Source organism: Anarrhichthys ocellatus, unplaced genomic scaffold, assembly GCF_004355925.1.
Source record: "Anarrhichthys ocellatus isolate YVR2014 unplaced genomic scaffold, GSC_Weel_1.0 scaffold4, whole genome shotgun sequence".
In the NCBI taxonomy this organism is placed as follows: Eukaryota; Metazoa; Chordata; class Actinopteri; order Perciformes; family Anarhichadidae; genus Anarrhichthys; species Anarrhichthys ocellatus.
Window position 1 is genome coordinate 1,027,690 of NW_022280034.1, and position 24,483 is coordinate 1,052,172.

The following is a 24,483-nucleotide window of genomic DNA, read 5'->3' on the forward strand; positions in this document are numbered from 1 at the left end:
TCTCTAGTTTCAAGTCTTCTTCAATACAGCATGATGTTCATTTAGCAAATGATGCAATGTTCGGGCCGTAACCGCCAACTGCGGCGTCCAAGCTCGCCGAGGTACTGCTCACCTGATCTGTTTGGGTCCTTTGTCCTGACCAATGGGATATCCTGACCGTACTGGAGGTCGATCCCGTATCTTAACCAATCGTCTCTGCCTCAACCTGTTAGGAAGAGCGGTGGGATTCATAACTCCGCCCGGCTCAGCCGTCTCCATGTTGAGAGGCAATAGAAACGTTCCCATTCATCGTATCAGGCTCGCGTTGTGATAGTTTCATGTAGGCCACAGTGAGCGAGGCAGAGAGAGAGAGCACATTATCCAATTTCTGTTCATCACATATGATCTGTTGTGAATGCAGCCTCGCTCCACAGAAGCACCACGCCCTTTAGGCCTGACCTGCTTTACCGAGGCGTCTCTGAAGCGACTGCACTCGGTGTGATCAGCCCCTAAAGCACCTTAAAATAGATAGAGGATGCTGTCAGTTACATACAATGTGCATGTTTAGTTGTGAACAAATACATTGAAACATCATTAAAAAGTTCTCTGAATCTGCTCTTTTGTTTTACAGAATATGATTTTACAGAAAAAAACATTTCCAGAAGAGTTAAATGTTCGGACGAAGGCTTAATAATAAAAGTTATTTTTTTATCTATAGCAAGTTCTATATTTAATCTTTTTGGGCTTTATCTATAGTCATAATAATGGGCCAAAATTATGAGAAATTGCATAGTTGGTGTAGAGACGTGTCTCGGTGTGATCAGCCCCGAAAGGTCCTTTAAATAAATAAAGATTAAAAGCTCACTCTCTAGTTGTAAATGTACTGTTTGAGTATTTTCAAGCTAAACATGAAGTGTTAAGTCAACAGAAAGACAAAAGGGAACCAAACATTGTATTTGTGCACATTGACTGACCTGCTGGCTGACGTCCAGACTCAAAGACCTCTTTCTGTCCAGAGTCACACCAGCAGAGAAGAACTCATTCTGTGAGATCACCATCGACTCCGACACACAAACGATCCGGCTCACAGAGCCGAGGTCAACGGCACCGACACGGCACCACAAACACCAGATCATCACCGTCAAACACACACACATCAAAGTCTCGCTCACTTCTCTCTTCAAACAGAGTGTTTAGTTTGTGATTAAACACATTTTCTAAAAAAAAAGTCATGAGGATTTTAATCAAAATCAGCCAGAGAGGGGTATTGATTGTATAACGTACTGCCCCCTAATGAAGCGTGCTGTCGCCTGAAGCTGTGAATAAATTGCTCGTGTTGCTCGTGTCACGCACATGCTCTGGATCGGGTGAACCCACTGACACAGATAGCTGCTGCACGTGGAGTCTGAATACCGGCGGGTCATCGTTGAGCTCCAGTGTTTTGCAGACGTCCCCGATCCCAAAGTCCTTAAACCTGTGACGAAGACGGATCAGTTCTCACCTCCAGACCTGCAGTTAGATCAAATGTCCCCCGGTCCTCAGCTGTCTGAGGGTCCCCCGCTGCCTCCTCGTCCAATCAATATCATGTAGCAAGCGTTAATACCCAAGGATAGGAAAGTTAGAATCAAAGAGGCAGCCATGGAAACAAACCCAGGCCTGATTCCACCCACTGATCGATGAGGTTCTGAGTGTGTGTGTGTGTGTGTGGGGCCGGATGTGGCGAGGAGGACCCCTGCCCCACATTCAGACACAGACCCCCCTCGTCCTGCCAACAGAGAGGACAGAAGTCCAGACAGACAGCGGTGAGGACGGACGGAGGACGACTGAGAGAAGATGGTGAAACAAGTTGTTCAAATCCACGTTGGGATGCTGGTTCTGGTTCTGGTTCTGGTTCTGGCTCTGCTCCGGGGAGCAGCTGCTGCTGCTGCAGGTGAGTTAGTGTTCGGGGCTCAGACATCATTACATGAATAAGGATGTCTGATTGAGTTGTGCTTCATTTTAATGTCCTGGAACTTGTTTGATGATTCTGAGTTTTAAGGTCAGAGTTGTAACAGCGATGTTGTCACTTATTTATAAAACCTTCTTGTTCTCTTTGTTCATTGTTTTTGTTGTATTTGTGAACAAATATAATGAAACATGATGGAAACGTTTCTGAATCTCCACTTTTGATTTACAGAATATGATTTTACAGAGAAAACATTTCCAGAAGAACTAAATGTTCAGACGAAGTGATCTGTGAAAATAATAAAAAAACATTTATCTGAACTATAACAACTAATGTCTTTAAGCACTACTCAAGCTTTATTTACAGTAATAATTATGGTCCAAGATGATGTGACATTACATGGTTTTAAATATCTCGTGTCTTTTATTCACTGAAGAAATTCAGAATGTAATAATGAATGATGATATCGGCCGACACAGACGCCAACATGTGAAGGAGGCTCTGCTAGTCTCCTAAAAATGACATTCCTGCACAGAGTAACTGCATTGTTTGTCATTTACATTTCAAAGGGAACGTATTTTCTCCTGGATTACGTTTTACGTGTTTTTGACGTAGTAAATAAGGGAGCAGGTCTGGGAGGATGGATGGATCAAACATGGGACTTGCACCCAGGAGACCGCTGTCTGTGTCTGGTGTGAAACTTTATTTTAACCCAACACATGATCTTTTAGTAAACCAGTGTTGTATCCTAAACCTAAACGTCATTGAGGATGCACGCGACCTGTCAAAACACTGTAACATTGATATATATATATATCTATGTAGAAATGTTGATATGAAACGTATCAGTGGTTTGCAGACATTGCAATTTATTATGCCCATTATATCAACAGCCAACAGAACCAAAATGGGTATTTTCAATATATTTGTAACATTTTAAGCCCTCCTCCTAACCCAGATGCTTTGTGCACAGGCCCTATGGTGCTTATTGGTGAAACCCATCACTTCCTATGTTTACTATGGCAGAAATATAACAACTTAATCCTCAAAATATTTAAAATTTTCTCTGACTGACTCCTGAATCCCTCCTGCTATGTGAACAACTGTGTCTTCAGTCTGTGATCTAAAGGGAACATCACCGCTGAGTTTGAGTCGTGTTGGAAAGGAAGTGCCAGAAAGAGGAACCGCACTGCTAACGCGAATCCCAGCTCAGAGTCGAGGGGCGGGTAGGTGGAGGAGGTGGAGGAGGGGTGGTGTGCTACAACTGCCTCAGCTGAGACAAAGCTTTAATTAAACGTGACCCACAATCCCTCATCATCCAGACAGAGACAGCAGCTGGACGGATCATTGGCGTGGAATTGGATGCTGCCCTACTATCGGGCCCGGTATCATGTAATCTCTTGGTTTTGTGTACATGGACACAAATTCTCCGTTTTTTTTCCGTGTCCCTCAGTACGAAATAAATGCCAATGAAAAGTCAATTAGGAGCCTTTTTCGTGGGGGACACACAAATTAAATGCATCCATGTGACGAAGCAACAGTCCGAACAACTGTTGGTTTTGTTGCCTGAACCTAACTTACTTTAACTTTTTTATCATGCTTTTAAGTATTCTTCTTTTCTTATAACTCAGCATATTTCCCCTCCTCCTCCACCAGGCTCGCTGAAAGTCGACACATCCCAGGATGGTAGTGGCGGCGGCGGGGACACCATCAGCCACTCCCTGACTGTGGTGCAGCGCCTGGAGGCCCTGCTGCTGCAGGGGAACGGCAGCGACGTGTCGCTGAGGGTGGAGACGCCCAGCGCCGATGAGGTGAAGGTGATCCAGGCTCACTCGCTGGTGCTCTCCCTGCAGAGCCCCGTGTTTGAGGAGATCCTGCTGAGCCGCAACGGCAGCACGCTGGTCCTGAAGGAGAGCTCCGACTGTGCCGCTGTGTTCGACAAGTTCATCAGGTGGGAGCGCAATGTTCATCTCCATGTGACACTTCAACCCTCAGTTGTGGTTGAGTTGTTAGGCCCTCTAGAGGGAGGGACTCTGCTACTGCAGCCCTACATCTGAGACAAGCAATCAATGAGTCCAACGCGAAACAAACCGACCAATCGGTGAACCGCTGTGCTCGATAACAGCTCCTGTGGTGTAGCAGTAAGACACTGAGGAGCCTGTGCTGCCACAGCAATCAATAACAAAATCTATTTCTATCTCAAATGCTAATGAGGTTGATTAAAACCTGAGCTACAGTAAACCTGCCATCTGCCAGACGGAGGAAATCTTTGTTCATATTAAACTGGAACTTTTCACTGAACGCCAAAATAAAAAAAGTGTTTTCAACCTTTGTAAGAAGCTGCTTTGAGGTTACTGAAAGGAACAGTGTGTAGCATGTATTAATCGTGAACGAGTAGGTAGGAGGGGCCAACTTTGAATGTTTTGTTTATAAACCACAACCGACAAATTCTACTCATTCTGCCTTTAAGACAATGACTGAATTCAGTCTAAGAGACACAATTTCTTAAAGCTGCACCAATCAATATTCTCAACAACAAATAAAACGGCAACTGTAGTTTTAAAGGGATCGTAACAAACTCACAGCTGTATGAAGCAGCTGTAGAAAGTTCTTCAGCCTCTTTTAGCTCATTGTTTTGGTTTTCAGCACATTAACTGTCTGGTTCAGTGTCCAAAAGCAGCAGGCAGTTTTTTTTTGCTGGACTAACTGGTGAACATAGTGGAGCATTTAGCACCCAAAAGTTGTTGGTGGAGAACAAAACAGAGCTGAAAGAGAGAGAATACTGAACTTAAATAGCCAACTGTTTGCTAACATGTTAGCCATAAAAGCTATAACATGTCAAGTTATAACATGATTTTTTTCTGCCAAGTGCCCAAAAAATGAAGTTGAATATTGAATGTTGATGTGGGTAAAACATTTTTTGAGAAGCTGTTTTAGGCTAAATGGTCACTTTCTGTATTTGTGTTGTGCTTCAAATGCTCCTTCATTAAACCTCAACTTCCTCTCTCTGAGCAGGTATCTGTATTGTGGAGAGATTTCTCTGCGCCTGGACCAGGCCACACCTTTACACAAGCTGGCCGCTAAGTACCAAGTAATGGGCCTCCAGCAGGGGATCACCCAGTACATGACCCAGAATCTGGCGCGGGACTCTTCCTCGGGCCACGTGGCGGGCTGGTATGAGTACGCCCTGCAGGCCGGGGACGCGACCCTGCGGGACAGCTGTCTTCAGTTCATGGCCTGGAACCTGTCGTCGGTGCTGCAGAGCGGAGAGTGGGCGACCATCAGCAGCCAGCTGCTCATGTCGCTGCTGCAGCGCTCGGACCTCATCCTGCAGAGCGAGATGGAGCTCTTCGCGGCGCTGGAGGCCTGGATTATCCAGAACGAGCCGGACGGCCTGACGGCGGAGAACGCGCTGAGATCCGTGCGTTACGCCATGATGCCGCCCCGGGAGCTCTTCCGCCTGCAGACCCACTCAACGGTCCTGGCTCGCTATCAGGAGTCGGTGCGCGACCTGCTGTACATGTCCTACCAGTTTCACTCCGCGTCGCCAATGCACATGGCCAAATTCTTCGACGTCAACTGCAGCCTCTTCATGCCGAGGAACTACCTGTCGGCGCTGTGGGGGTCGCCCTGGATCATCAGCAACCCCTCCAGAGACGACCGCAGCACCAGCTTCCAGACCCAGCTGGGGCCCAGCGGCCACGACTCCAGCAAGCGGGTGACTTGGAACGCCATGTTCTCGCCACGCTGGCTGCCCATTGGCATGAGGCCGATGTACACGGAGGCGGGCGCCATGCAGCCAACGCGTGTAGAGGGAGGGCGCCCTCGCATCATTATCACGCCGGCCACGTCCAGCGCGGATTTCGCCGGGGTGAACTTCCAGAAGACGGTGCTCGTGATGGCTCAGCAGCAGGGGAAGGTGGTGGTGAAGCACGTCTACAACTTCCACCAGAGCACGGAGGAAAGCGGGGATTTCTTGGCCGAGGCCGACCTGTACCGCCGGACGTCCGAGTACCTCATCGACAGCTCCCTCTTCCTCCATATTGTGGTGAAGCCGCTGTACCAAACCCTCATAACCATTAAGAACTGACCCTCCACCCTCCCCTTACCGAACACAATCCAACCTTGAGAAGCCACATCTCACTCATATCACATCACGGGGACCTGGATCTGAATCCTCCTCGTGCGTGATGTTTGGATCATCTGTCTCGTCTCATGTATCTGCTGTTTTCATTGGGCAACTAACAATCCCAAAACCCGTGACTATCTGAGAGCATTGTGTACCATCATGGTGAAACGTGTGTCTTAAAGGGTTAGTCTGGTGCTATTCTATATTTTTCTTAATGTCAACAAACCCGATGAAAAAGACCAATAGAATCGTGCCGGAAATCCGTCTGCATCATTTTCCAACAAGTTTTATTGAATTCTGCCGTTTCCATGCAGCTTTCTAAAGTGATACTTCATAATGCACACGAGTGACATGTTCCTTCATCACCACGAACACACAGTCCTGCTGCCACAAACGTGGATTCATCCGCCGCTGAAAATAGTCCCCTTCCATTTGAGTAATGCATGTTTAAAAACTACATTGCCCAGCTGTTTAAAGAAATTACTGAGCATTTTTGTTTAAATAAAACTATATCTTTCGGTTGTTTTTAAAAGATTTCAGCAGGAACCAATGTTCTTTGAGCTCAGAGCCACAGACTGTTGGTTTTGGTCTTTTCATCAATTTTGTTGAAAATAAGAAAAACAAAGAACATCGCCGGTCTCATCCTTTATGCTTGAGGTTCTTTTCCTTCGTTTTCTTTGTATTGTTTTTAAATATTGGTGCTATATGACCCCGTTTACAATCAAGGGGTCACCTTTGTCTTTCATCAGCCAGTGAGCACTGATTTGGTGATTCGCAGGTCACACAACATAGATGTCGAGATTAAAACTGTTGTTTCAGCAGCATTTTACTGGCTGTACGTCAACATGTTGTTTGGACTTACAAAGTGAAATAGTCATCAAATCAGTTCTTACTGGAAACCAAATGTTCATCCTGCTGAACTCCAGGTCTGTCATAATGTATTTACAAACCTCTCTTAACTTCTGTAGATGTCCGACTACCTTTTCATTAGTTCATGTATGTGATTAAAGTCATTACTTAGATCCACTGTTGCGTTAATCACTGTTACCTGATAAAGATTTTTAATAAAAGTTTGAAAGTTAACTGAAACTTGTGATTTCATGTTTTCATCACCTCACAAATAAAACAGGTTTTATTCAAGTTGTATTTACACAGCTCAAATGTGCAACACGTGACTCTGTACAGGTGAGGAACAACGAAAATCACGATATAATCAGTTTATTAAAGCAATAACAGGAAACCAGCAAACAGTAGAGGTAATTAAAATGAGCTAAACATGCTGCTCACACATCCATGCATCAGTAATAATATTCCAATATATTTTAGTAAATTAACTACTTTTATTGTTGACATTTTAAGACCATTCAGTCGACACAAAATCAAGTGCGCGACCTGCACACATTAGCGCCTGTTAAAACAAAACCTGAAGATAAATCCGCCGCCGTAAACGCCGTAGACTACCTTTCCCATGACCCTTTGCGCGCCGAGCAGGAAGGACGTTCTCTCGCTAGGGGCTCACACTGATCCAAGTTAGGAGCGTTCAGCTGCCAGCCTTGGCCCATCATGTAACTGCTGCGGAGAATTCTTTGCAGTGCATTTGCAGAATTACCTCTTTGCCCCGACGCCCGCGGGGGCCGTGCATCCGTCACCGCGCGCCCTGCACCAAGCCGCACGCTCCGGACGCAGAAAGGCTCCAAGTGCATGAAGATCGAGGCTCGTAATTTTTGTGCATCTTTTGTTTGCAAAAGCGAGTCGCTCGAAGCTCCAGCGCGAGGGCGATGGAGGGAGGGAGCGAGAAAGAAGGCAAAGTCTTTTGTGCTTCCCCTCCCCCTCATCAAAGCAAAGGGGAAATGTCTCAGCCGAAGGGAGGTAAGAATATGAAACCGATCCGTGCACAAACTACCGACATGCAATCTCTGCTGCACGGTCTGCAACATGCACCCGCTGCAGCCGGTGCATTTTAAAGTTACATGGTTTAGAAGGGGGTCAGTTGCATTTCCTGTTTCACATCTTCCCGTTTGCACAGTTCCTGGTAAGACGATGCTGCGTGTGCTCGCCCCTGTTGACGTTATTAGCGGCGCTCAGGCAGGGATGTCGAGCACAGGGGCGCCTTTAATAGTCACGAGATAGTCCCTCTTTCTAATGAACTCTGCACGAGTTGGTGCACGGCTCGTGCACGTCGCTCAAGGTAAATAATGAAATAGACGTGTGCGTGGTTCTGGTTGCAGGAGGTGCAGCCGGGATTGTGACAGCCTGCAGCTGCCAGGGGTCAACTCTTGAGTGTTTATTGGGTGTTGATTTGCTTCTGCTTATGGGGCAGAAAATGAAAATCTAATAATAGAATTTGTTTATGAGCATTTAAGTGGTGGTGCGTTCAGGAACAGGCTTTAGTCTGTCAGCTGCTGCTTCTGTCCAGGCCCCTGGATGTGTGTCAGACCCCTGATGTCCAGCCTGTTTCTCCTCAGCGTGCATACGAAAAGCGTGCATGTCACACTTTGACCCCGAACTTTACCAGCAGCAGCAGCAGCAGCTCTGAGCGTGTGGAGCAGCGTCCTGCAGCTCTGAAGGCTCCTCACTGAATGCAGCTTTGCAGGACAAAAACAAGCAGCCAGCTGCAGTAAAGAAAGCAGCTCAGGCGCCTTTTTTCTTTTTTTCCTCCCCTTACTGTGTGTTTTCCAAGAAGTCTAAAGTGAGGCTGGTTTATTGCACAACATGCTGAACACACACACACACACACACACACACGCACGCACACACACAGGTAGCAGAGAGAGAGCCCCCGATGGTCGGAGCCTCACAGTGTTTCTGCCCACACAGAGGAACTGTCTTGTTGCAGCCAGTTCATGATGAATAATGCACAGACATTTATTTTGTATTTTTTAGTCTGTGTGTAGATGAATGAGTCGGTTCGGGACTTTCCTGCAGAGCAGAAGTAGGTTTCTGTTGTCATTCATTGATGTGCAGTGCAGGAAGCGCGCGCATGCACACACACACACACACACACACACGCACATACACTCATCTAGAGCTGAGGCCGACAGCAGATTCATTGATTTTTCACCTCCATAAAGTTTTTTGTTTCCCTCGACTCGGCAAACTAGAACACAAATGAGACAAAGGACTTGTGTCCATCAGCTGAACGCTGAGTGATGAAGAAGTGAATTATTAATCAGAGCTGCAAAGATTCGTTTATTACAGAACGACATCTTACAACTGTTGTTATAATCAATTAGTTCATTCTCCAGTTCCTGCTATGTCATAATAGATTTGATATTTTATTTTGTATTGTTTTGGACTGACTGATGATATCACCTTTGTTCCTGCTTCTCCACTCTGAGGATCAGCTGCCATCTTTTCACTTTTACATGATTGTGAACTGAAACTCTTCACATCGTCGGACAAATGGAGCTGTTTTATAAATGATTGATTTGGTTAATTGATTCGAAAAATAATCGTTATTTGCAGCTCCAGACAATATTGATTTTCTCATAACTGCTGAAGGAAATGAAGTTACAGTAACCAGCATGTCGTTGTTACAGTTTAAGTCAACTTTGAACATATGAGAACTAACACGTAATATCATTTGAATGAATTATTAAAACTCAACCCAAGTAACCTGATCCCAAGCTGTCGTTGCTTTAAGGAAGTAAACAGCGTTGTTTTTACGTTGTTTTTACGTTGTTTTGTCGTGTTGTTGAAATCTAAACGTTCCCACACTTTACCTCTCGGGTGGTTTGTTGTTGTGGTTCAGCTTCGATCGCTGGTTTCCTCCTTTTAGTGTTAGCCAACAGAACAACACTCTAGTTTTACTGATCAATTAGTTGTCGACTATTAAATTAATCGGCTACTTTGATAATCCATAAATGGGTTTCGTCATTTTAAATTCCATCTTCTTAAACGTTAAACTGGTTTCTTTCCTCCTCTGGGACAGTAAACTGAACATCTTTAAGTTGTGGACAAAACAAGTCATTTGAGGCTTTTGGAAACATTGATGAACATTTTTATTGGTGATTTTTGTAAACGCTTTTTTCTGCAACCAATGAATGGAAGTGACAGTATTTGGAATGCGTGATGTAGAGACTCTAAATGGACCATAATGTACTAAATGAACATCATGCTGTAGTGAAGAAGACTTGAAACTAGAGATTGAGACCATAAACTCATGTTTACAATGTTTACTGAGGTAATAAATCAAGAGAGAAGTAGTCATTTTCTCATAGACTTCTATACAACCAGAGGAGTCGCCCCCTGGTGGACACTAGAGAGAATGCAGCTTTAACACATGAAGCTTTGGCTTCTCTCTTCAGAACCGGAGGTTGCCGCCTGTAAACCGGATTATAAATCTGATAAACATCATTTTGATCCTGCGTGTAAAGAACACACTGTTCTTGGTACCGAACTGTTACCTGCAGCTCCGCAGACATGAAAGTGTTGTGTAACTTACAACCGCTGAAGGAAATGAGTACAAATCTGCGAAGCTAAAATAAGCGCGGTGTCCTTGTGTTTTATTGAAATCATGCCAGACTGAGTGAAGTCTCTTCTCTCTGCTGCAGGTTTCCTTCTCCTCTCACATCACTGCGCTCAGATGCATGTTAGGTTTTGGGTCTCTAACGCTGCTCTGTGTGTCCTGGACAGTCTTTGTCCTCGTCGTTGTGCGCTCTGCTCTTTATCTGGTCCTCGTGTCCCCCTGCAGCCCCGGCCGGCCCTCGCTCCCCTGCAGATAAACGGAGGCTGCACTCGCACTACATTTGCTGCTTCGACGGGGCCGATTGTTGGTCCAGTTCCAGGCCTGTAGCTGCTTAGTTTTTTCTGCAATAACAGTGGAAATGTTCAGAGCGTTGTTCACATGATCCACTTACTGTACTTCTCTTTTTCTGAGTGGGGGGGGGGGCTGAGTAAGCATGCATGCATTCACTCTGCAGCTACTTCTCTGACAGGACAGCTAGCAACAATATTTAGGACATTTCAAACCTGTGCACAGAGGTTTATGACGCATGTATGAGATGCTTTTGCAGAAAAGTTAAGATCGTGGTCGAGGTCGTGACGGCAGCAGGTTCGCTGCTGAAATGGGGTGGTGGTTGGGGTGGGGGTGGGGGGGGCTGCTGCTGCACCGTAGAACAGTCTGTCACTTCTATGCAGTGGATGCACAATAATGTTCCACACCTGTATGTATGCTGCTTATTCTTTTTTCAAAGCACTCCTATTTTCAGCTTGTGTTGAATAAAACAAATCATCAGCACGTCAGCCGTGACGAGAAAGTGTGTGTGTGTGTGTGTGTGTGTGTGTGTGTGTGTGTGTGTTCAGAAAGAACAGTTGCGTTAAAACCCAGTGGAATGTTTTAGATTTGCATGAATGACTCATCTCATTATACATTTTTGAACAATTGTTTGATTTATTAAAAGTCAGAAAATAGTAAAAAAAGATTTGTTTTGCATTTTACTTGATAAAAGCCTTGAACAATTAATAAATAAACAATCGACTAATCCATTAACATGCTGCCGTCATCCATAGTGACCGTGAAATAATTAGCTATAAATTATAAAATTGTGCTGTATCATTAAAGAGTGCGTTTCGACAGCTGGAGGCCAGTTATAAGATAAGATGGAACTTCTTGTGCCAGAGTTTCATTCAAGATTAAAACTGAATAAAATTGAATAAATATACAAACATGTATGAACAATAGAATAACAGTAATACAATAGTAGTGAAGAAGACTTGAAACTAGAGATTGAGACCATAAACTCATGTTTACAATGTTTACTGAGGTAATAAATCAAGAGAGAAGTAGAGTCATTTTCTCATAGACTTCTATACAACCAGAGGAGTCGCCCCCTGGTGGACATTAGAGAGAATGCAGCTTTAACACATGAAGCTTTGACTTCACTTAATAAAGAACCGGAGGTTGTCGATCAAATCATTCTTCATAGACAGTTGTGGTTACGGACTCTCTCACTACTCTCATATCTTGAACGCAATTCATGAACCATAAAAGAGACAAAACGCACAATAAGCAAAGTTAAAGTTGATTTGACCGCCATCATGGTATAGTGAACATCTCATGTCCTCGCCATCGTGGTCACCGCCTCGAGTTGATCCGAGTGCACAGGAAGTGCAATGCGAGCCGCTGACGACATGATCCCCAAAGCAGCTTCCGACAGCTGTAACCTAATGGAGCGGCCATCTTTGGAGGTGTAGAATATCTCTCACACTGCCAGAGCGAGCCGAGGGAGTTATTTTCAGCCCCCCCTCTCCCTCCCTCTGTCCTGCGTTGAACTCCGTGTTGTCTCTTCCTGTCCTTCCTCGCATCTGTGATTGATCCGTCTTCCTCCGGCTCTGTGGAATTCCATTCAGGGAATTCTTGGGATTGTTGGAATTCCAGAGTGTGTGCGTGCGTGTGTGTGTGTGTGTGTGTGTGAGAGAGAGAGAGAGCGCGCGCAGCAGGCGCCATGTGATCCAGGGCTCGTTATCACGCAGGCTGACCGTCATCTGCCCTCTCACACACACACACACACACACACACGTCTCTGTTTCTGCACCACCCGGCCAACCTTCCCTGTCAGCATTATTTCTCTGCACGGCGAGGCCGATGCGTGCTGTTTTTTCCGGGTGTGGCGGACGCGGGTAGCGCAGACACCCGTCTCCCGTGGCCTCGCTCTGGCATCGCTCCGCACATGTGGAGCTCATGTGCTGGCGAGTCGCTGCACTGATGTGTGCCGCTGCTTTTAATGAACCCACTCCGCCTGACGCGCGCTGAGCTGGGCAGGAATAAAAGGAAGGAATTGTGTGTTTGAGTTATGCAACATGTGGAGAGCGGGATATTTTTAGGTTGATCACTGCGTCTCCTTGTCAGCCTTCAAGTACACACACTGTGTTTAAGTTCAGCTGGAAGTGACTCGCATTTAGTTTTCAGTCACGATTTTGATTTCCAGCGAAGATGATCGTCACAGAAGGATTATTGTGCCCATTGTGTTTCACGATGCTGCTGTCGTGATGTCTTGTGCTACAAATCCAGATCCTTCAATCAGAGGGATTGTTACTCTCTGTACTCACTTTATTGCATTAATATAAGATCTGTAAAGAAGCAATTCAAGTACTAAAAGCATTATAAAGAAGCACAGTTGAATATCCTGTATTTGGCTGCAAAATATTTATCTAAATGTAGATTTTTAAAGCATCTAAAAGTGACATCAGACATCAGTGATGTTTATCAGTGAACGATTTGTCTCAGTCACGTGATGCACCAAGTTAGACAGAATCCGAAGTGCCCGACCAAACGCCCACTACTGCGAGTTTAAACTGAGCTTTAGTGCTCGAGGGGTTAAAAACAACCCGTCTCGTGCTTTGTGGGTTCAACTTTTTTGCTGTGTCGTCACCATTCATATCCGTCCAACCAATGTGTTTACGATGAAACGGTTTACAAGATCACAAAGTTCATCAGATTGATGCGTTGCACTTTAAAACATTTTCTTTCTAAACACACGATGTTTCCAAAGTCAACGAGTTATCATGTTTATATATATATATATAATATTATATTATATATATATATATTTCCATTTAAGAAGAAGAAGAAATCCGTTTACCTAAATAACCACTGAACCGATCAATAATAAATTGCTATTTTTCCTTTAAATCAAAGATCTGAATTCGTTGTAAATCAAAGCGGAGCGCGTTCTCCTTCCAGCCGCACAGATTACATAATCCACTGCCCCCCCCACACACACACCTCCTCTCTTCTTCTCTCGTCTCTCTCTGTCCTTTCTTCAGCAGCAGGTTTCTCCAGCATTGAATCCACTTCTATCCGTTGAGGCTTGCCGTGAGTCTGGTTTGTGCAGCTGTCTCTGCTGCATCACCACAGCAGCATGCCCACCTGCAGCACCGCGCATCGTTCGCCTGTGTGTCTGTGTCAAAGTGGACTGAATGTTCATGTTGAGGTTTGGACCGACGGCTGCAGAAGAAGAGAAGGCGCTGCTGTGGCTCCGTCTCAGTCCCACAGTGACATTGTGTTTGAGGTCAATCCTCTGACAGACTTCCACGTAGAGTCAATGCAGAGAATGCATCGATCGTGTGATGACTTCTGCTGACGAGGCTGCTTGTTGGTCAACAGGTCATGAGTCAGAGTCCAGTGAAGGTCTAGAGGACGGCCAGAGTGAGTCAAGAGGAAAGGATTCGTTTTGGGTGAATGTGGATCCATTGGTGCGGAGCCTGAATCACGCTCTCAACACGTTCCTTTTAGGTCATTTTGTGGACGTTTTAATAAATGTTTAAGTGACGTTGATCCACGTCCTCCTCCAGAACCAGTGAGTTGAGCTCAGACTGCACCAGCTTCAATACGCCAACCGATGTAGAGAATCAGGTCACATCTCCCTCATGAAGAGAGACTTCAGAGACGTTCTCTCTCATATCAAACATCACAACACTAGCTTATAGAATAGTAACTACAGGATATTATTACGATTATTTTGTCACATGGAGCAACCACGGACTGTTTATAAGAAGAGGACGTAGTCATCGTGACGTCTCTCGTTGGTTTGTGGACTTTATGAAGCTTTGAGTTCGGCGAAATTCGCCATCTTGACTTTTCACAACCGGTGAACAGGAAGTGACCATATCTGGACTGAGGAGGAGTGACGTAGAGACGCCGTATACGTCTCTGGTAGAGACCTGTCAATCACCGTGTAGCCCCGCCCTAAAGCATCCCCTGCTTTATGGTCTGTGTGACTCTAAATGGACCATAATGTACTAAATGAACATCATGCTGTATTGAAGAAGACTTGAAACTAGCGATTGAGACCATAAACTCATGTTTACAATGTTTACTGAGGTAATAAATCAAGAGAGAAGTAGAGTCATTTTCTCATAGACTTCTATACAACCCGATTTCAACTCCTGAATATGAAACGTGTTTAAAAGACGAGCAGCTTTTAGTATAAAGGTGCTCATAAATACTCTTCTTCCTTTATATTACTACCTTCAGGACTTCTCATCACAGACACAGAAGCTGTCTGGACAATACATTTTTTATCATATATAATAATAACAATATAAAACAAATAACAATAAAAGAAGAGAACAAAAAGATGTGTTTGAGTAATACTGAGTTGTCGGGTCAACAGAAGAATCCTGTTGGCTTGTTGTCGAGGGAAAGATGGTGATGCAGCTGTGTCATCTCTCACCTCCATTAAGCACCAGCAGCCAATCAGCATGATTCCAGTTTACTGATGCAGATTAAAAATAATCGTTCTAGCATTAAAAGAAACACTCTGAGGAAGTGCGTGTGTGTGTGTGTGTGTGTGTGTGTGTGTGTGTTAGCAGAGAGTGTTGGTTTCCAGTTCCTATTGTTGTCTGTGTGAATGCGTGTAGGAGGGGCTCAGACGGACATTTTTAGTGCAACAAAGCTGCTTTGCAAAGTGCAGCGAGCAGGAGGCAGCGAGAGGCCACCGGTCGAAGACCGCATAGCACAGCAGAGTCACGCCCTGCACTGTTTGAACGAAGCAGGACACTCTGGACTGTGTGTGTGTGTGTGTGTGTGTGTGTGTGTGTGTGTAATATGCCTTCAGGGCAGCTTTTCGACTGACAGATCCTCACAAGACAGCAACGTGGGAATTTCCAGTCATTCCTCTGGAGCCGTCGACACACCTTTAGTTTTACTCTGTGACATCAGAAGGGCGGCGGTCTTAAATATGGCCCTTAAAGCTTTGGTGCGTCAGCTGCTCAGAGCGTCACACACACACACACACACACACACACACACACACATCAGGGGGAAGATCCAACATGGCTGCCCCTCCTTTGTCAGAACAGATCCTAACCTGCGGTTTTACGGCAACAGCTGACTGGCTCGTAGCAGCTCAACCCAGTCTGAGGAGGTCTGAGCCAGATGCTGTGTGGAGATGAGGCAAACACACACACACACACACACACACACACACACACACACACTGAGTCACACCCTTAGCAACCTGTGACGTCCTGTTATCAAGGCGCCCGGCCATTAATCCGCCAGTGCAGCACCTCCAGATGAAGCGAGCACACCTGAGCTGCCAGACCTCCTCCTCCTCCTCGTCTTCTTCGTCCTGCTCTCAGCACCTGTTCCGTGCAGTTAGGAACTGGAGTCGCTCGCTGTGTCCAAGCGTAAGTCAGCGATGAGGCCGCTCGCTGTACCAACATGAAACGTAGGAATCGTAGCCTGGACGTAACGCACGGGAAGCTCTCTGTGTTCGACGGCCGCTGCAGGAAGTTTGAGTCACTCTGTGGGAGTTCTTTAAGTGTCTGTAATCTCTGGACAGAAGCAGCGAGTCATCAGCGCTCTGACATTGAACCTGCAGATACGTGTCACTCAGCACAAGCGTGCCTCGTAGAACAACTAGAATCTGAACGTCAGTAAGGCTCTAACAGAGGTTTCCTTGACTCCGTACATAGATTTGATTTTGTGGTTGAGCTGCAGCAGCTCGTCTGAATAGAGTCGACAGAATGTTCTCATGGTGAGGTTTGCTGCTGCAGAGAGAGAAAGGTTGAGCAGGACGATCCACTGAGCTCTCATCCCGAGAGCTATGTTAAGAAGTTAAGTATGCTTTCATCTGGCGGTGTGCTCGGCCGTCCTCTCTGGAGTCTCATCAGTCGGCTTTCTGCTTCACTTCACTCTCACAGAGGTCTTGCAGGGATACTGAGACGCCGAGCCGTTAGACACAGAAGAGATGCATTCTGGGATTAAAGCAAAACATTTGAATCAAACTATTTTTATGATTTCCTTTTCCCAAATGTTTCCTGCATTTCAGAAAACTGACTCTTTGCAATTATATTGTTTGGTCATTTGAAGAGGTTTAACTGTGATGAGCATTTTTCCCTCTTTAACATTTCACTGATCCGTCAGTAATGAAAACAATCATTAGTTGCAGCCAACGTTTTGGGCATGTTTATATCAAGTAACTTAAAGCTGCTACCAGGAACTTTAACTTAGTGTTGGTTATGTCGCCCCCCTGTGGAATAAAGTGGTAGTGTTTCTGAACACCAGACTCCCCTCTCAGTCCTGGTTCTGGTTCTCCTGGGCCTCCTTTCCCTCCAGCGGGCGCTGAGCTCAGAGGTGGACAATTTCAATAATCGATTGATCGTCTTTAATTAGGCAAAAATAATTCACTGCTTCCAGTTTCTTAAATGTAAAGATTTGCTTCTTTTTATCTGTGTGTGTGTGTGTGTGTGTGTGTGTGTGTGTGCGCGCGTGCGTGTGCGCGCGCATGCGAGTTTTGAGCTGTTGGTTTGAAGATCATAATCGGTTTATGGTTAAGTACGTTACACATACAAGGAATGCGGCTTGGTGATTGATGCGTAACAATATACAAAGTGCAATTTACATCTTTGGATGTAAACTATTAATTAAAAATCAATGAAGTGTTTTTGAAGTTTACAGTTTCACGAAACATGATATCGCGACACCCCCTCGGTCTGACACAAAGACCTTTACACGAACGGTAACACACGTCATATGGTCACATGGTTTCTGTCGAGGTTTTTCTAATGATGTGTTTTGTGTTTCCAGGTAAGAGGAAGCCGGTGCTCAAGCTCCCCAGGGAGGTGTTTGAGCAGCCTCCTCCCGCCGCAGTGTAAGGCTCTTTACTACGTCATGTTCACGGCTTCATCACATCCACGGCTCTGTGTTCATCGTCCCACACCGTTATTAACACGAACATGTTTACTGATCATCTAAGACCCTGCAGTCAACAGGAGGACGTTGAGTGATGCTCATATTATCTTTTCTCATGACGAGTGCATCAGCTTATTCTGGGTATTGGAACTCAAACACAACCGTGAATGCAAAAGTATTCGTTTCCTCACATCACTCCTCTGACATTTGCATCGTTTCAACACAATAAGACTTTATTAGTTACATGTTGTTCCTCCATGAACATCGTCTCCTCGCTCTTGTTATCGTGAAGCTCAAACTGATTCTGAGCGAAACGTTCAGAACGTCTTTCAGTGACTCATCGTCATTTAAAACCTGCAGCAGCTTCATCTCACTCTGTGCACATGTGAGCTTTCATTGCATTCACGTTGTGGAATTATTTTTTATTTCATTTATCTTTTCAATTTTATTTAATTTCAATGAATTTTTTTTCAAATTGAGTAATTTAATTACTTCCTAATTTATTCAATTTTTATCTCTTCAATGCATTTTTCTGACGTGTATTTTCTGCTTCACTGTGTTTTATCAGTTTATCAGTAATAAAATGTCTTTCTGTGTGTTTCAGACCTCCCAGAGATCTGGATTCAAAAGCTTGTGTGACCATCGGAGAGAAGGTAATCTCATTTCTGCACCTTTCCTAATCCCCTTCAGGGAGTCCTCACTCCTCTACCTTGGACTCCTACATGAGTCCTCACTCCTCTTACCTTGGACTCCTACATGAGTCCTCACTCCTCTTACCTTGGACTCCTACATGAGTCCTCACTCCTCTTACCTTGGACTCCTACATGAGTCCACACTCCTCTTACCTTGGACTCCTACATGAGTCCTCACTCCTCTTACCTTGGACTCCTACATGACTCCTCACTCCTCTTACCTTGGACTCCTACATGACTCCTCACTCCTCTTACCTTGGACTCCTACATGGCTCCTCTCTCGGCTCAGTAGAGCGTCCGGTAGCTGTAAAGAACGGCCCGGTGAACATTACAGCCGAGGTGAGCTCTTGTGACTGGGGAGACTGGAATGCCTTTTATCGCCCACCGGGCCGTAACATTATTTATTTTAAACTCATCAAATAAGTGGAATTTTCCGTTGGCTCAGGTTCCTGCGTTGTGTGTGCTGGAGTTGTCCAGAAGTCGAACTGATTTATTGTGTTTGCTTGAGTGAATAAAAGACGTTTAGTGATCCAGACTTCAGAGCTTCTTTACGTTCTGTAAACAAGGTTTTTAATCTTTCGCTTTCTCACAATTCCGTTCAAAATCCGTTCTCCTTCAGTACATAGAGTTGATCATTCTCTCTCTGCCTACCTCAGTCCGCTGCGCGCTAATAAAAGCGGATGAAATGTTTTCATTAATTTAGAAGAAGTGACATCAACTGAATGCAGTAATGTAAACACACACTTAACTGTTGTTCCCTCGTCATGTCCGGAGCAGAACTTCGAGGTGAAGGCCGATGACCTGGAGCAGATCTGCGAGCTCGGCCGAGGAGCGTACGGCGTCGTGGACAAGATGAGGCACGTGCCCAGCGGCCTGATCATGGCGGTGAAGGTGAGTGACGTTCCGTTAGCTAGCTGGCTAATTCCACCATGCTACAGTCACAGAACATAAAGCAGCACCACACGAATGTTGAATAGGTTTCAACCAGTAGTGGACGGTCACTATGTATATTTATAACAATATGTAAAATTCAACTACTGCATATACAACATACACTTATTGGTGTTCAGCTGAACAAAGGGGTTCGGGGGTTTAGTTCCTCTTTAAACAGCAGCGACATACACAAAGAGAGAGAACGTGCATGGAGACGAACACAAAGGCATTAACACCAATGTACTGTGCTTCTGTTGGTCCTCCCTCAGCGGATCCGGGCTACAGTGAACACTCAGGAGCAGAAGAGGCTGCTCATGGACCTGGACATCTCCATGAGGACAGTGGACTGTTTCTACACCGTCACCTTCTACGGAGCGCTGTTCAGAGAGGTAACGCGCTGTAGAGACGCACAAGTATGAGTCAACTAGAGCCTGAACCACAGCGCTGTGTATCAAACCACTATGCTCTTTAGTGTTTGGGCTTAAATGTGTCTGTGGCAAGAAGTATAACCACTGTCGAGTACCAAAAGATAGCCTTGAACGTCTGCTTTCATTCATAGTCTTGTTTACTTCCTCTTTGCTTGGAAAAGGTTCATGATGAATTTAAGAACAAGTATTTAGAAGCTTTGCTTCTTTTATTAACAGAATAAATTAGTTTTGTTCAGAAAATGTTCTTATTTCTCAAAGAAAAATACTGTCGTTTGTATTAGTATAAAAAATGATAGAACCCTGAATACTGGATTTTTGTTGATAAAGATAATCGTTAAAAATCTTAGAGCACTATATCAACCAATACGATCATTAAAAAAACAAGACATAATAAAACGTACTGTGACACAGATATGTGTGAAGTCATTATAATACACTATGATCCTTCCAGTGAGTGATGTGTTATAACACCGTAGTCATTATGAAATGGTTTTAATGTGTGATGATTGTTTTAGAATTATGAATCTTTATTAGTGCTTACACCTATAATTATACAGATCTATAAGCAGATTGTAATGCGTTTTAAGTATGTTTATAATGCCTCATAGAACAACGGTATCTGTGATGAACCGGTATCTGACAGTGAGTCCGGATCTCCACAGAAACCTCCAGAGTGTATTAATTACGAACACCTGTGGAGACTGTCGGACGCAGACAACTTCCTGTTCAGGATTTCCTCGTTTTCACTCTAAACACTGTAAAAAACAATCTGTTGCTTCCCGTCCGTCTGTCTGGAATGCGTCCTGCTGGTTGGTGTTTTTTTTTTGTCTCTTTCCAAATGTGTCTCGTCTGTTTCCAGGGCGACGTCTGGATCTGCATGGAGCTGATGGACACGTCCCTCGACAAGTTCTACAAGCAGGTGATCGAGAAGGGCATGATGATCCCCGAGGACATCCTGGGAAAGATCGCCGTCTCGGTGGGTTCGCTTAAAAACTCTCACGTTAGCTTAATGACGCGTATTTGTTACGCAACTCTCTAATGAACGGGCTTTTTGTTGTTACAGATAGTAAAAGCTTTGGAGCATCTGCACAGCAATCTGCAAGTCATCCACAGAGGTAAGAGTCTGAGTGGGAACCCGTTAACCCCTCAGAGACCGTGTCAATATCCACGGAGGTAAGAGTCTGAGTGGGAACCCGTTAACCCTCTCAGAGACCGTGTCATTATCCACGGAGGTAAGAGTCTGAGTGGGAACCCGTTAACGTGTCAATATCCACTTCTGTGATGCATCGTCTCTCGGCTGCTTTCTGCTCTCATCAGAGGACGACACCGGCGTTTCAGCCCATTAGCTCAGAGTCACACTGCTGTTTGTTTAAATGTTAAACCTATTTTTCTTCTGACCTTTCAGGCAGCCATTGATTTCCATTCATTTCTGTATGACATTACAAGTCTATCAGCAGACTCTTGGAGCTAGCATGAGTCATTTAATCCATTACAGTGAGTGAACATCAAGTCGAAGTTACGTTATGTGATCTCCATTAAAAGCTGCGTTTATCGATACGATTGTATGAAGGACGGATTAAATCCCTCTCAGCGGTGAACTCGCGGATGATTATCTCTCAGATCCTTGTTTTCGGTTTCAGTTCCCTCTCTGCGCTTTAATCGTGACAAACATCAGACAGACAGTCAGAGACGAGCTGGTGAACATAGTGCAGCGTTCAGAAGCTAAAGAGACTATTTTCATCCACATATGTTGAGGTGAGAAGGTCAAGGGACCCCTGTGAATATGGCCATGCTGGTTTGAATTTTCAACGTCCTTCCCGACAAGCTAGCACCACATGGTTGGTACCGATGGATTCATTCGGACGTCTAGTTTCATAGCGAACCAATGCCTCTAGTTTCAAGCTCGAGGCCTGTTATAGCTTGTGAGAGATGGTGATAGAGGCGTCCCAGAGAAGTTTAAGAGGGAACATTGACATTTAAAGTTTGGGTTTCACACAACTCAAGCATGTTTCAAGAGCCTGCATATTGATCTCCATACCATGCAGAAATAAATGGAAAGATAGAAAAAACACTTCCAGACTGTACAGCCTTATTTGAATAGTCAGCAAAGATGAACTTGACATTATCTGTAGCCGAGTAGCTTTAACTTGTAAGTTACAGTCGCAGTTTATAATTATGGTCCTTTAAGAGTCGATGCTTCCTGTGTGGCTCGTGTTGCGTCACTACTTCATGAAAGATTATAAGTGACAGAAGTAAGAGTCACACAGTCTGTGTTCACCAGAGAGCAGCTGTTCTGTGAGGAACCACTAAAGCTGCTGCTCGTCGTGTCGTCTTTCTCTCCGGTTGCAGACGTGAAGCCGTCCAACGTGCTGATCAACACCCAGGGTCAGGTGAAGATGTGCGACTTCGGCATCAGCGGCTACCTGGTCGACTCCGTGGCTAAAACCATGGATGCCGGCTGCAAACCCTACATGGCGGTAAGCAGGAAAACAAGTGAAACTTCATTTTAAAGCAAGTGACCATGTGAAAGGAGTCTCTTATAGTGATGAACCAGCAGAGGATGATCAGCTGAGTCTTTATAGTGAGTTCAGCTCATTAATCTGTCCGGCTTCACTTGTCTGTCTCTTATTATCATCCACACATTTAATGGACCCGGTTACATGTTACATGGAGAGGTGTGTGGGTGTGTGACACCAAAGAGTTTATGATGATACAGAGGAGTGCAGGTCGTCCTCAACAACCGCTGCCGTTAGTGACGTCCTCCTTCCTTGTGTCCCTTCAGCCGGAGAGGATCAACCCCGAGACGAACCAGAAAGGCTACAACATCAAATCTGACATCTGGAGTTTAGGAATCACGATGGTAAATCAGCTTAATGTCTTTTTATTCATCATGTCAGTGGGTTTTAATATCTTTGTCTCATTATTACAGAAGTACGTGAGGGGTGAAAACGATTCATATTGAATGTCTCGTTCTATGAGGCACGGCTCTCGTCGAATCACTGTCGTGTCTAGACGTTGTTATTATGAGTCGTTAAATATTCAGAGCTGTCTCATTTGCAAGTTTCCAACTTGCAAATGAGACGTCCCATCGTAGGACGCCGGCTCGTCCTCCTCTGCTTCTTGTTCCGGCTTTTAAAGACGAGCAGCGAATGTTCCAGCACACGAGTGTTTCTAAATGATGGAGGTGAAAAAAGAAAGAAGTTTCATTATGAATTCTTAAGTCTTAGCTCTGAGAGATCAGCACAAAGTGAGCAATCAGTGCGAGGAATCAAACACACTTTGGTGTCAAACACACTTTGAAACGTCGTCTCGTCCGTCACTGCTGGACGTGATGGTGATGAATCACCACCTTAGTTTTAATGTTCTCGGCGACGTCTCTTTCAGATCGAGCTCGCCATCCTGCGCTTCCCGTACGACTCGTGGGGAACGCCGTTCCAGCAGCTGAAGCAGGTGGTGGAAGAACCGTCGCCACAACTTCCTGCCGACCAGTTCTCCCCCGACTTCGTGGACTTCTGCTCTCTGTGGTGAGCGTGTTTATTTTTCTTAATTAGCCAGGAAACACTCAGTTCCACATTTTAAATTCTTCTCTCTAACATTCAGGGCTGAGCTCTTCGCTCTTTAAATAAGTAGTTGTTGTTGTTCTGACAGCTGAAGCTCACTGTGACGCTTTATTCTGAAAAACATTTAAAATAGTTTAAAAACGAGCCGTCGTTCACGAGTCCAAGTTGATGCTTTGGTCCGAGCGACAGCTCAAAACTCAAAGATGTTCAGTTTGACAAACTAAAACTTGCTGAACTGGCTTTATCCAAAGTTCACATTTCTGTTCTAGAAATGTGTGAAAATGAGCACATATTTGATAACATAATGCCTCATTTGCATATTTAAACATAACATTTCAGAAAACTTGTAATACAATAAATAATTGACTTAGATTGAGTACATAGTGAAATCTATTTTGACCCTTTTCACCTGAGAGTAAAAACGAATTTGTATGTTTTGAGATTACAGTTAGTCTGAAGGCTGAGATCAGTGCTGATGTGTCTGTGATGAGCTGCATCTGTTGTGAATTAATGATTTTTTTGTTTTTTTGCTTCTGCAGCTTAAAGAAAGTTTCCAAAGAGCGGCCGACCTACACAGAACTCATGGTGAGTGTTCCATCGATGGAGCTCCTGTAACACCGTTAGTCAGACACCAGAGGGCGCACTGACACCAGCGTGTGAACGTCCTCTCCTCATAGAACACGAGCTAGACTAGCTGAGATGCTGCAGAAATCATTCAAGGATGATTTATTGTCATTATGCAATGTAGCTCGTCTGTAACACAACAAACTCATGACAAACAAAACCAAACCAGTCGGACATTCCTGGAGAGCATTGTTTGTGTTTGGAGTCCTGCTCTCTGTCCGCCCGTCAAGTGCAGCTTGATCCTGGACCACCATGGATCCAGGTCTCTGTGAGGATGTGGGCTAAACAGTCACCGACCTCCCGCTGCTGTCAGACAGCCAGGATGCATGCTGGGTAGTGGAGTAGCCTCGGGTCCTAGCTGGGTTAGCTTAGCTTCCATCTCTCCTCTCTGGGAGTCAAAGTGATATTGGACAGATGTTATGTAATGTTGTCTGGCGTCGTGTTTGTGTAATCGGACTAAATGAATGTCGTCTTCCTTCCTCAGCAACATCCTTTCTTCACGTCCCACGAGGCCAAAGAAACCGACGTGGCCAGCTTTGTGAAGGTCATCTT

General features: G+C 44.9%; 2 protein-coding genes across 2 annotated transcripts in view; both read left to right on the top strand.

Annotated features, from left to right (window-relative positions):
• Nucleotides 1-1,845: 1,845 nt before the first annotated feature.
• Nucleotides 1,846-6,014, top strand: btbd17a (BTB (POZ) domain containing 17a). Its single transcript, XM_031842914.1, has 4 exons — nucleotides 1,846-1,909; nucleotides 3,040-3,150; nucleotides 3,581-3,875; nucleotides 4,940-6,014. The coding sequence occupies exons 1-4, from the start codon at nucleotides 1,846-1,848 to the stop codon at nucleotides 6,012-6,014; spliced, it is 1,545 nt and encodes a 514-aa protein (XP_031698774.1).
• Nucleotides 6,015-7,533: 1,519 nt separating this feature from the next.
• map2k6 (mitogen-activated protein kinase kinase 6) overlaps nucleotides 7,534-24,483 on the top strand; it is a 25,765-nt gene continuing 8,815 nt past the window's right edge. The window contains exons 1-12 of the mRNA XM_031843450.1: nucleotides 7,534-7,922; nucleotides 17,590-17,653; nucleotides 18,299-18,347; nucleotides 19,164-19,277; nucleotides 19,589-19,708; nucleotides 20,607-20,723; nucleotides 20,811-20,862; nucleotides 22,097-22,224; nucleotides 22,530-22,607; nucleotides 23,132-23,271; nucleotides 23,847-23,892; nucleotides 24,416-24,475. Of these exons, the coding sequence (XP_031699310.1) occupies nucleotides 7,832-7,922; nucleotides 17,590-17,653; nucleotides 18,299-18,347; nucleotides 19,164-19,277; nucleotides 19,589-19,708; nucleotides 20,607-20,723; nucleotides 20,811-20,862; nucleotides 22,097-22,224; nucleotides 22,530-22,607; nucleotides 23,132-23,271; nucleotides 23,847-23,892; nucleotides 24,416-24,475 (1,059 nt within the window). The 5' untranslated portion in view covers nucleotides 7,534-7,831. The remainder of the gene's footprint in view (nucleotides 7,923-17,589; nucleotides 17,654-18,298; nucleotides 18,348-19,163; nucleotides 19,278-19,588; nucleotides 19,709-20,606; nucleotides 20,724-20,810; nucleotides 20,863-22,096; nucleotides 22,225-22,529; nucleotides 22,608-23,131; nucleotides 23,272-23,846; nucleotides 23,893-24,415; nucleotides 24,476-24,483) is intronic.

Excerpts from the sequence above, each read along its gene's own strand:
- btbd17a (XM_031842914.1), top strand. The coding sequence starts at position 1,846 with ATGCTGGTTCTGGTTCTGGTTCTGGTTCTGGCTCTGCTCCGGGGAGCA. Across the intron at positions 1,910-3,039 it reads AGCAGCTGCTGCTGCTGCAG|TCTGTGATCTAAAGGGAACA; the intron begins GTGAGTTAGTGT and ends CTGTGTCTTCAG. Across the intron at positions 3,151-3,580 it reads AGCTCAGAGTCGAGGGGCGG|GCTCGCTGAAAGTCGACACA; the intron begins GTAGGTGGAGGA and ends CTCCTCCACCAG.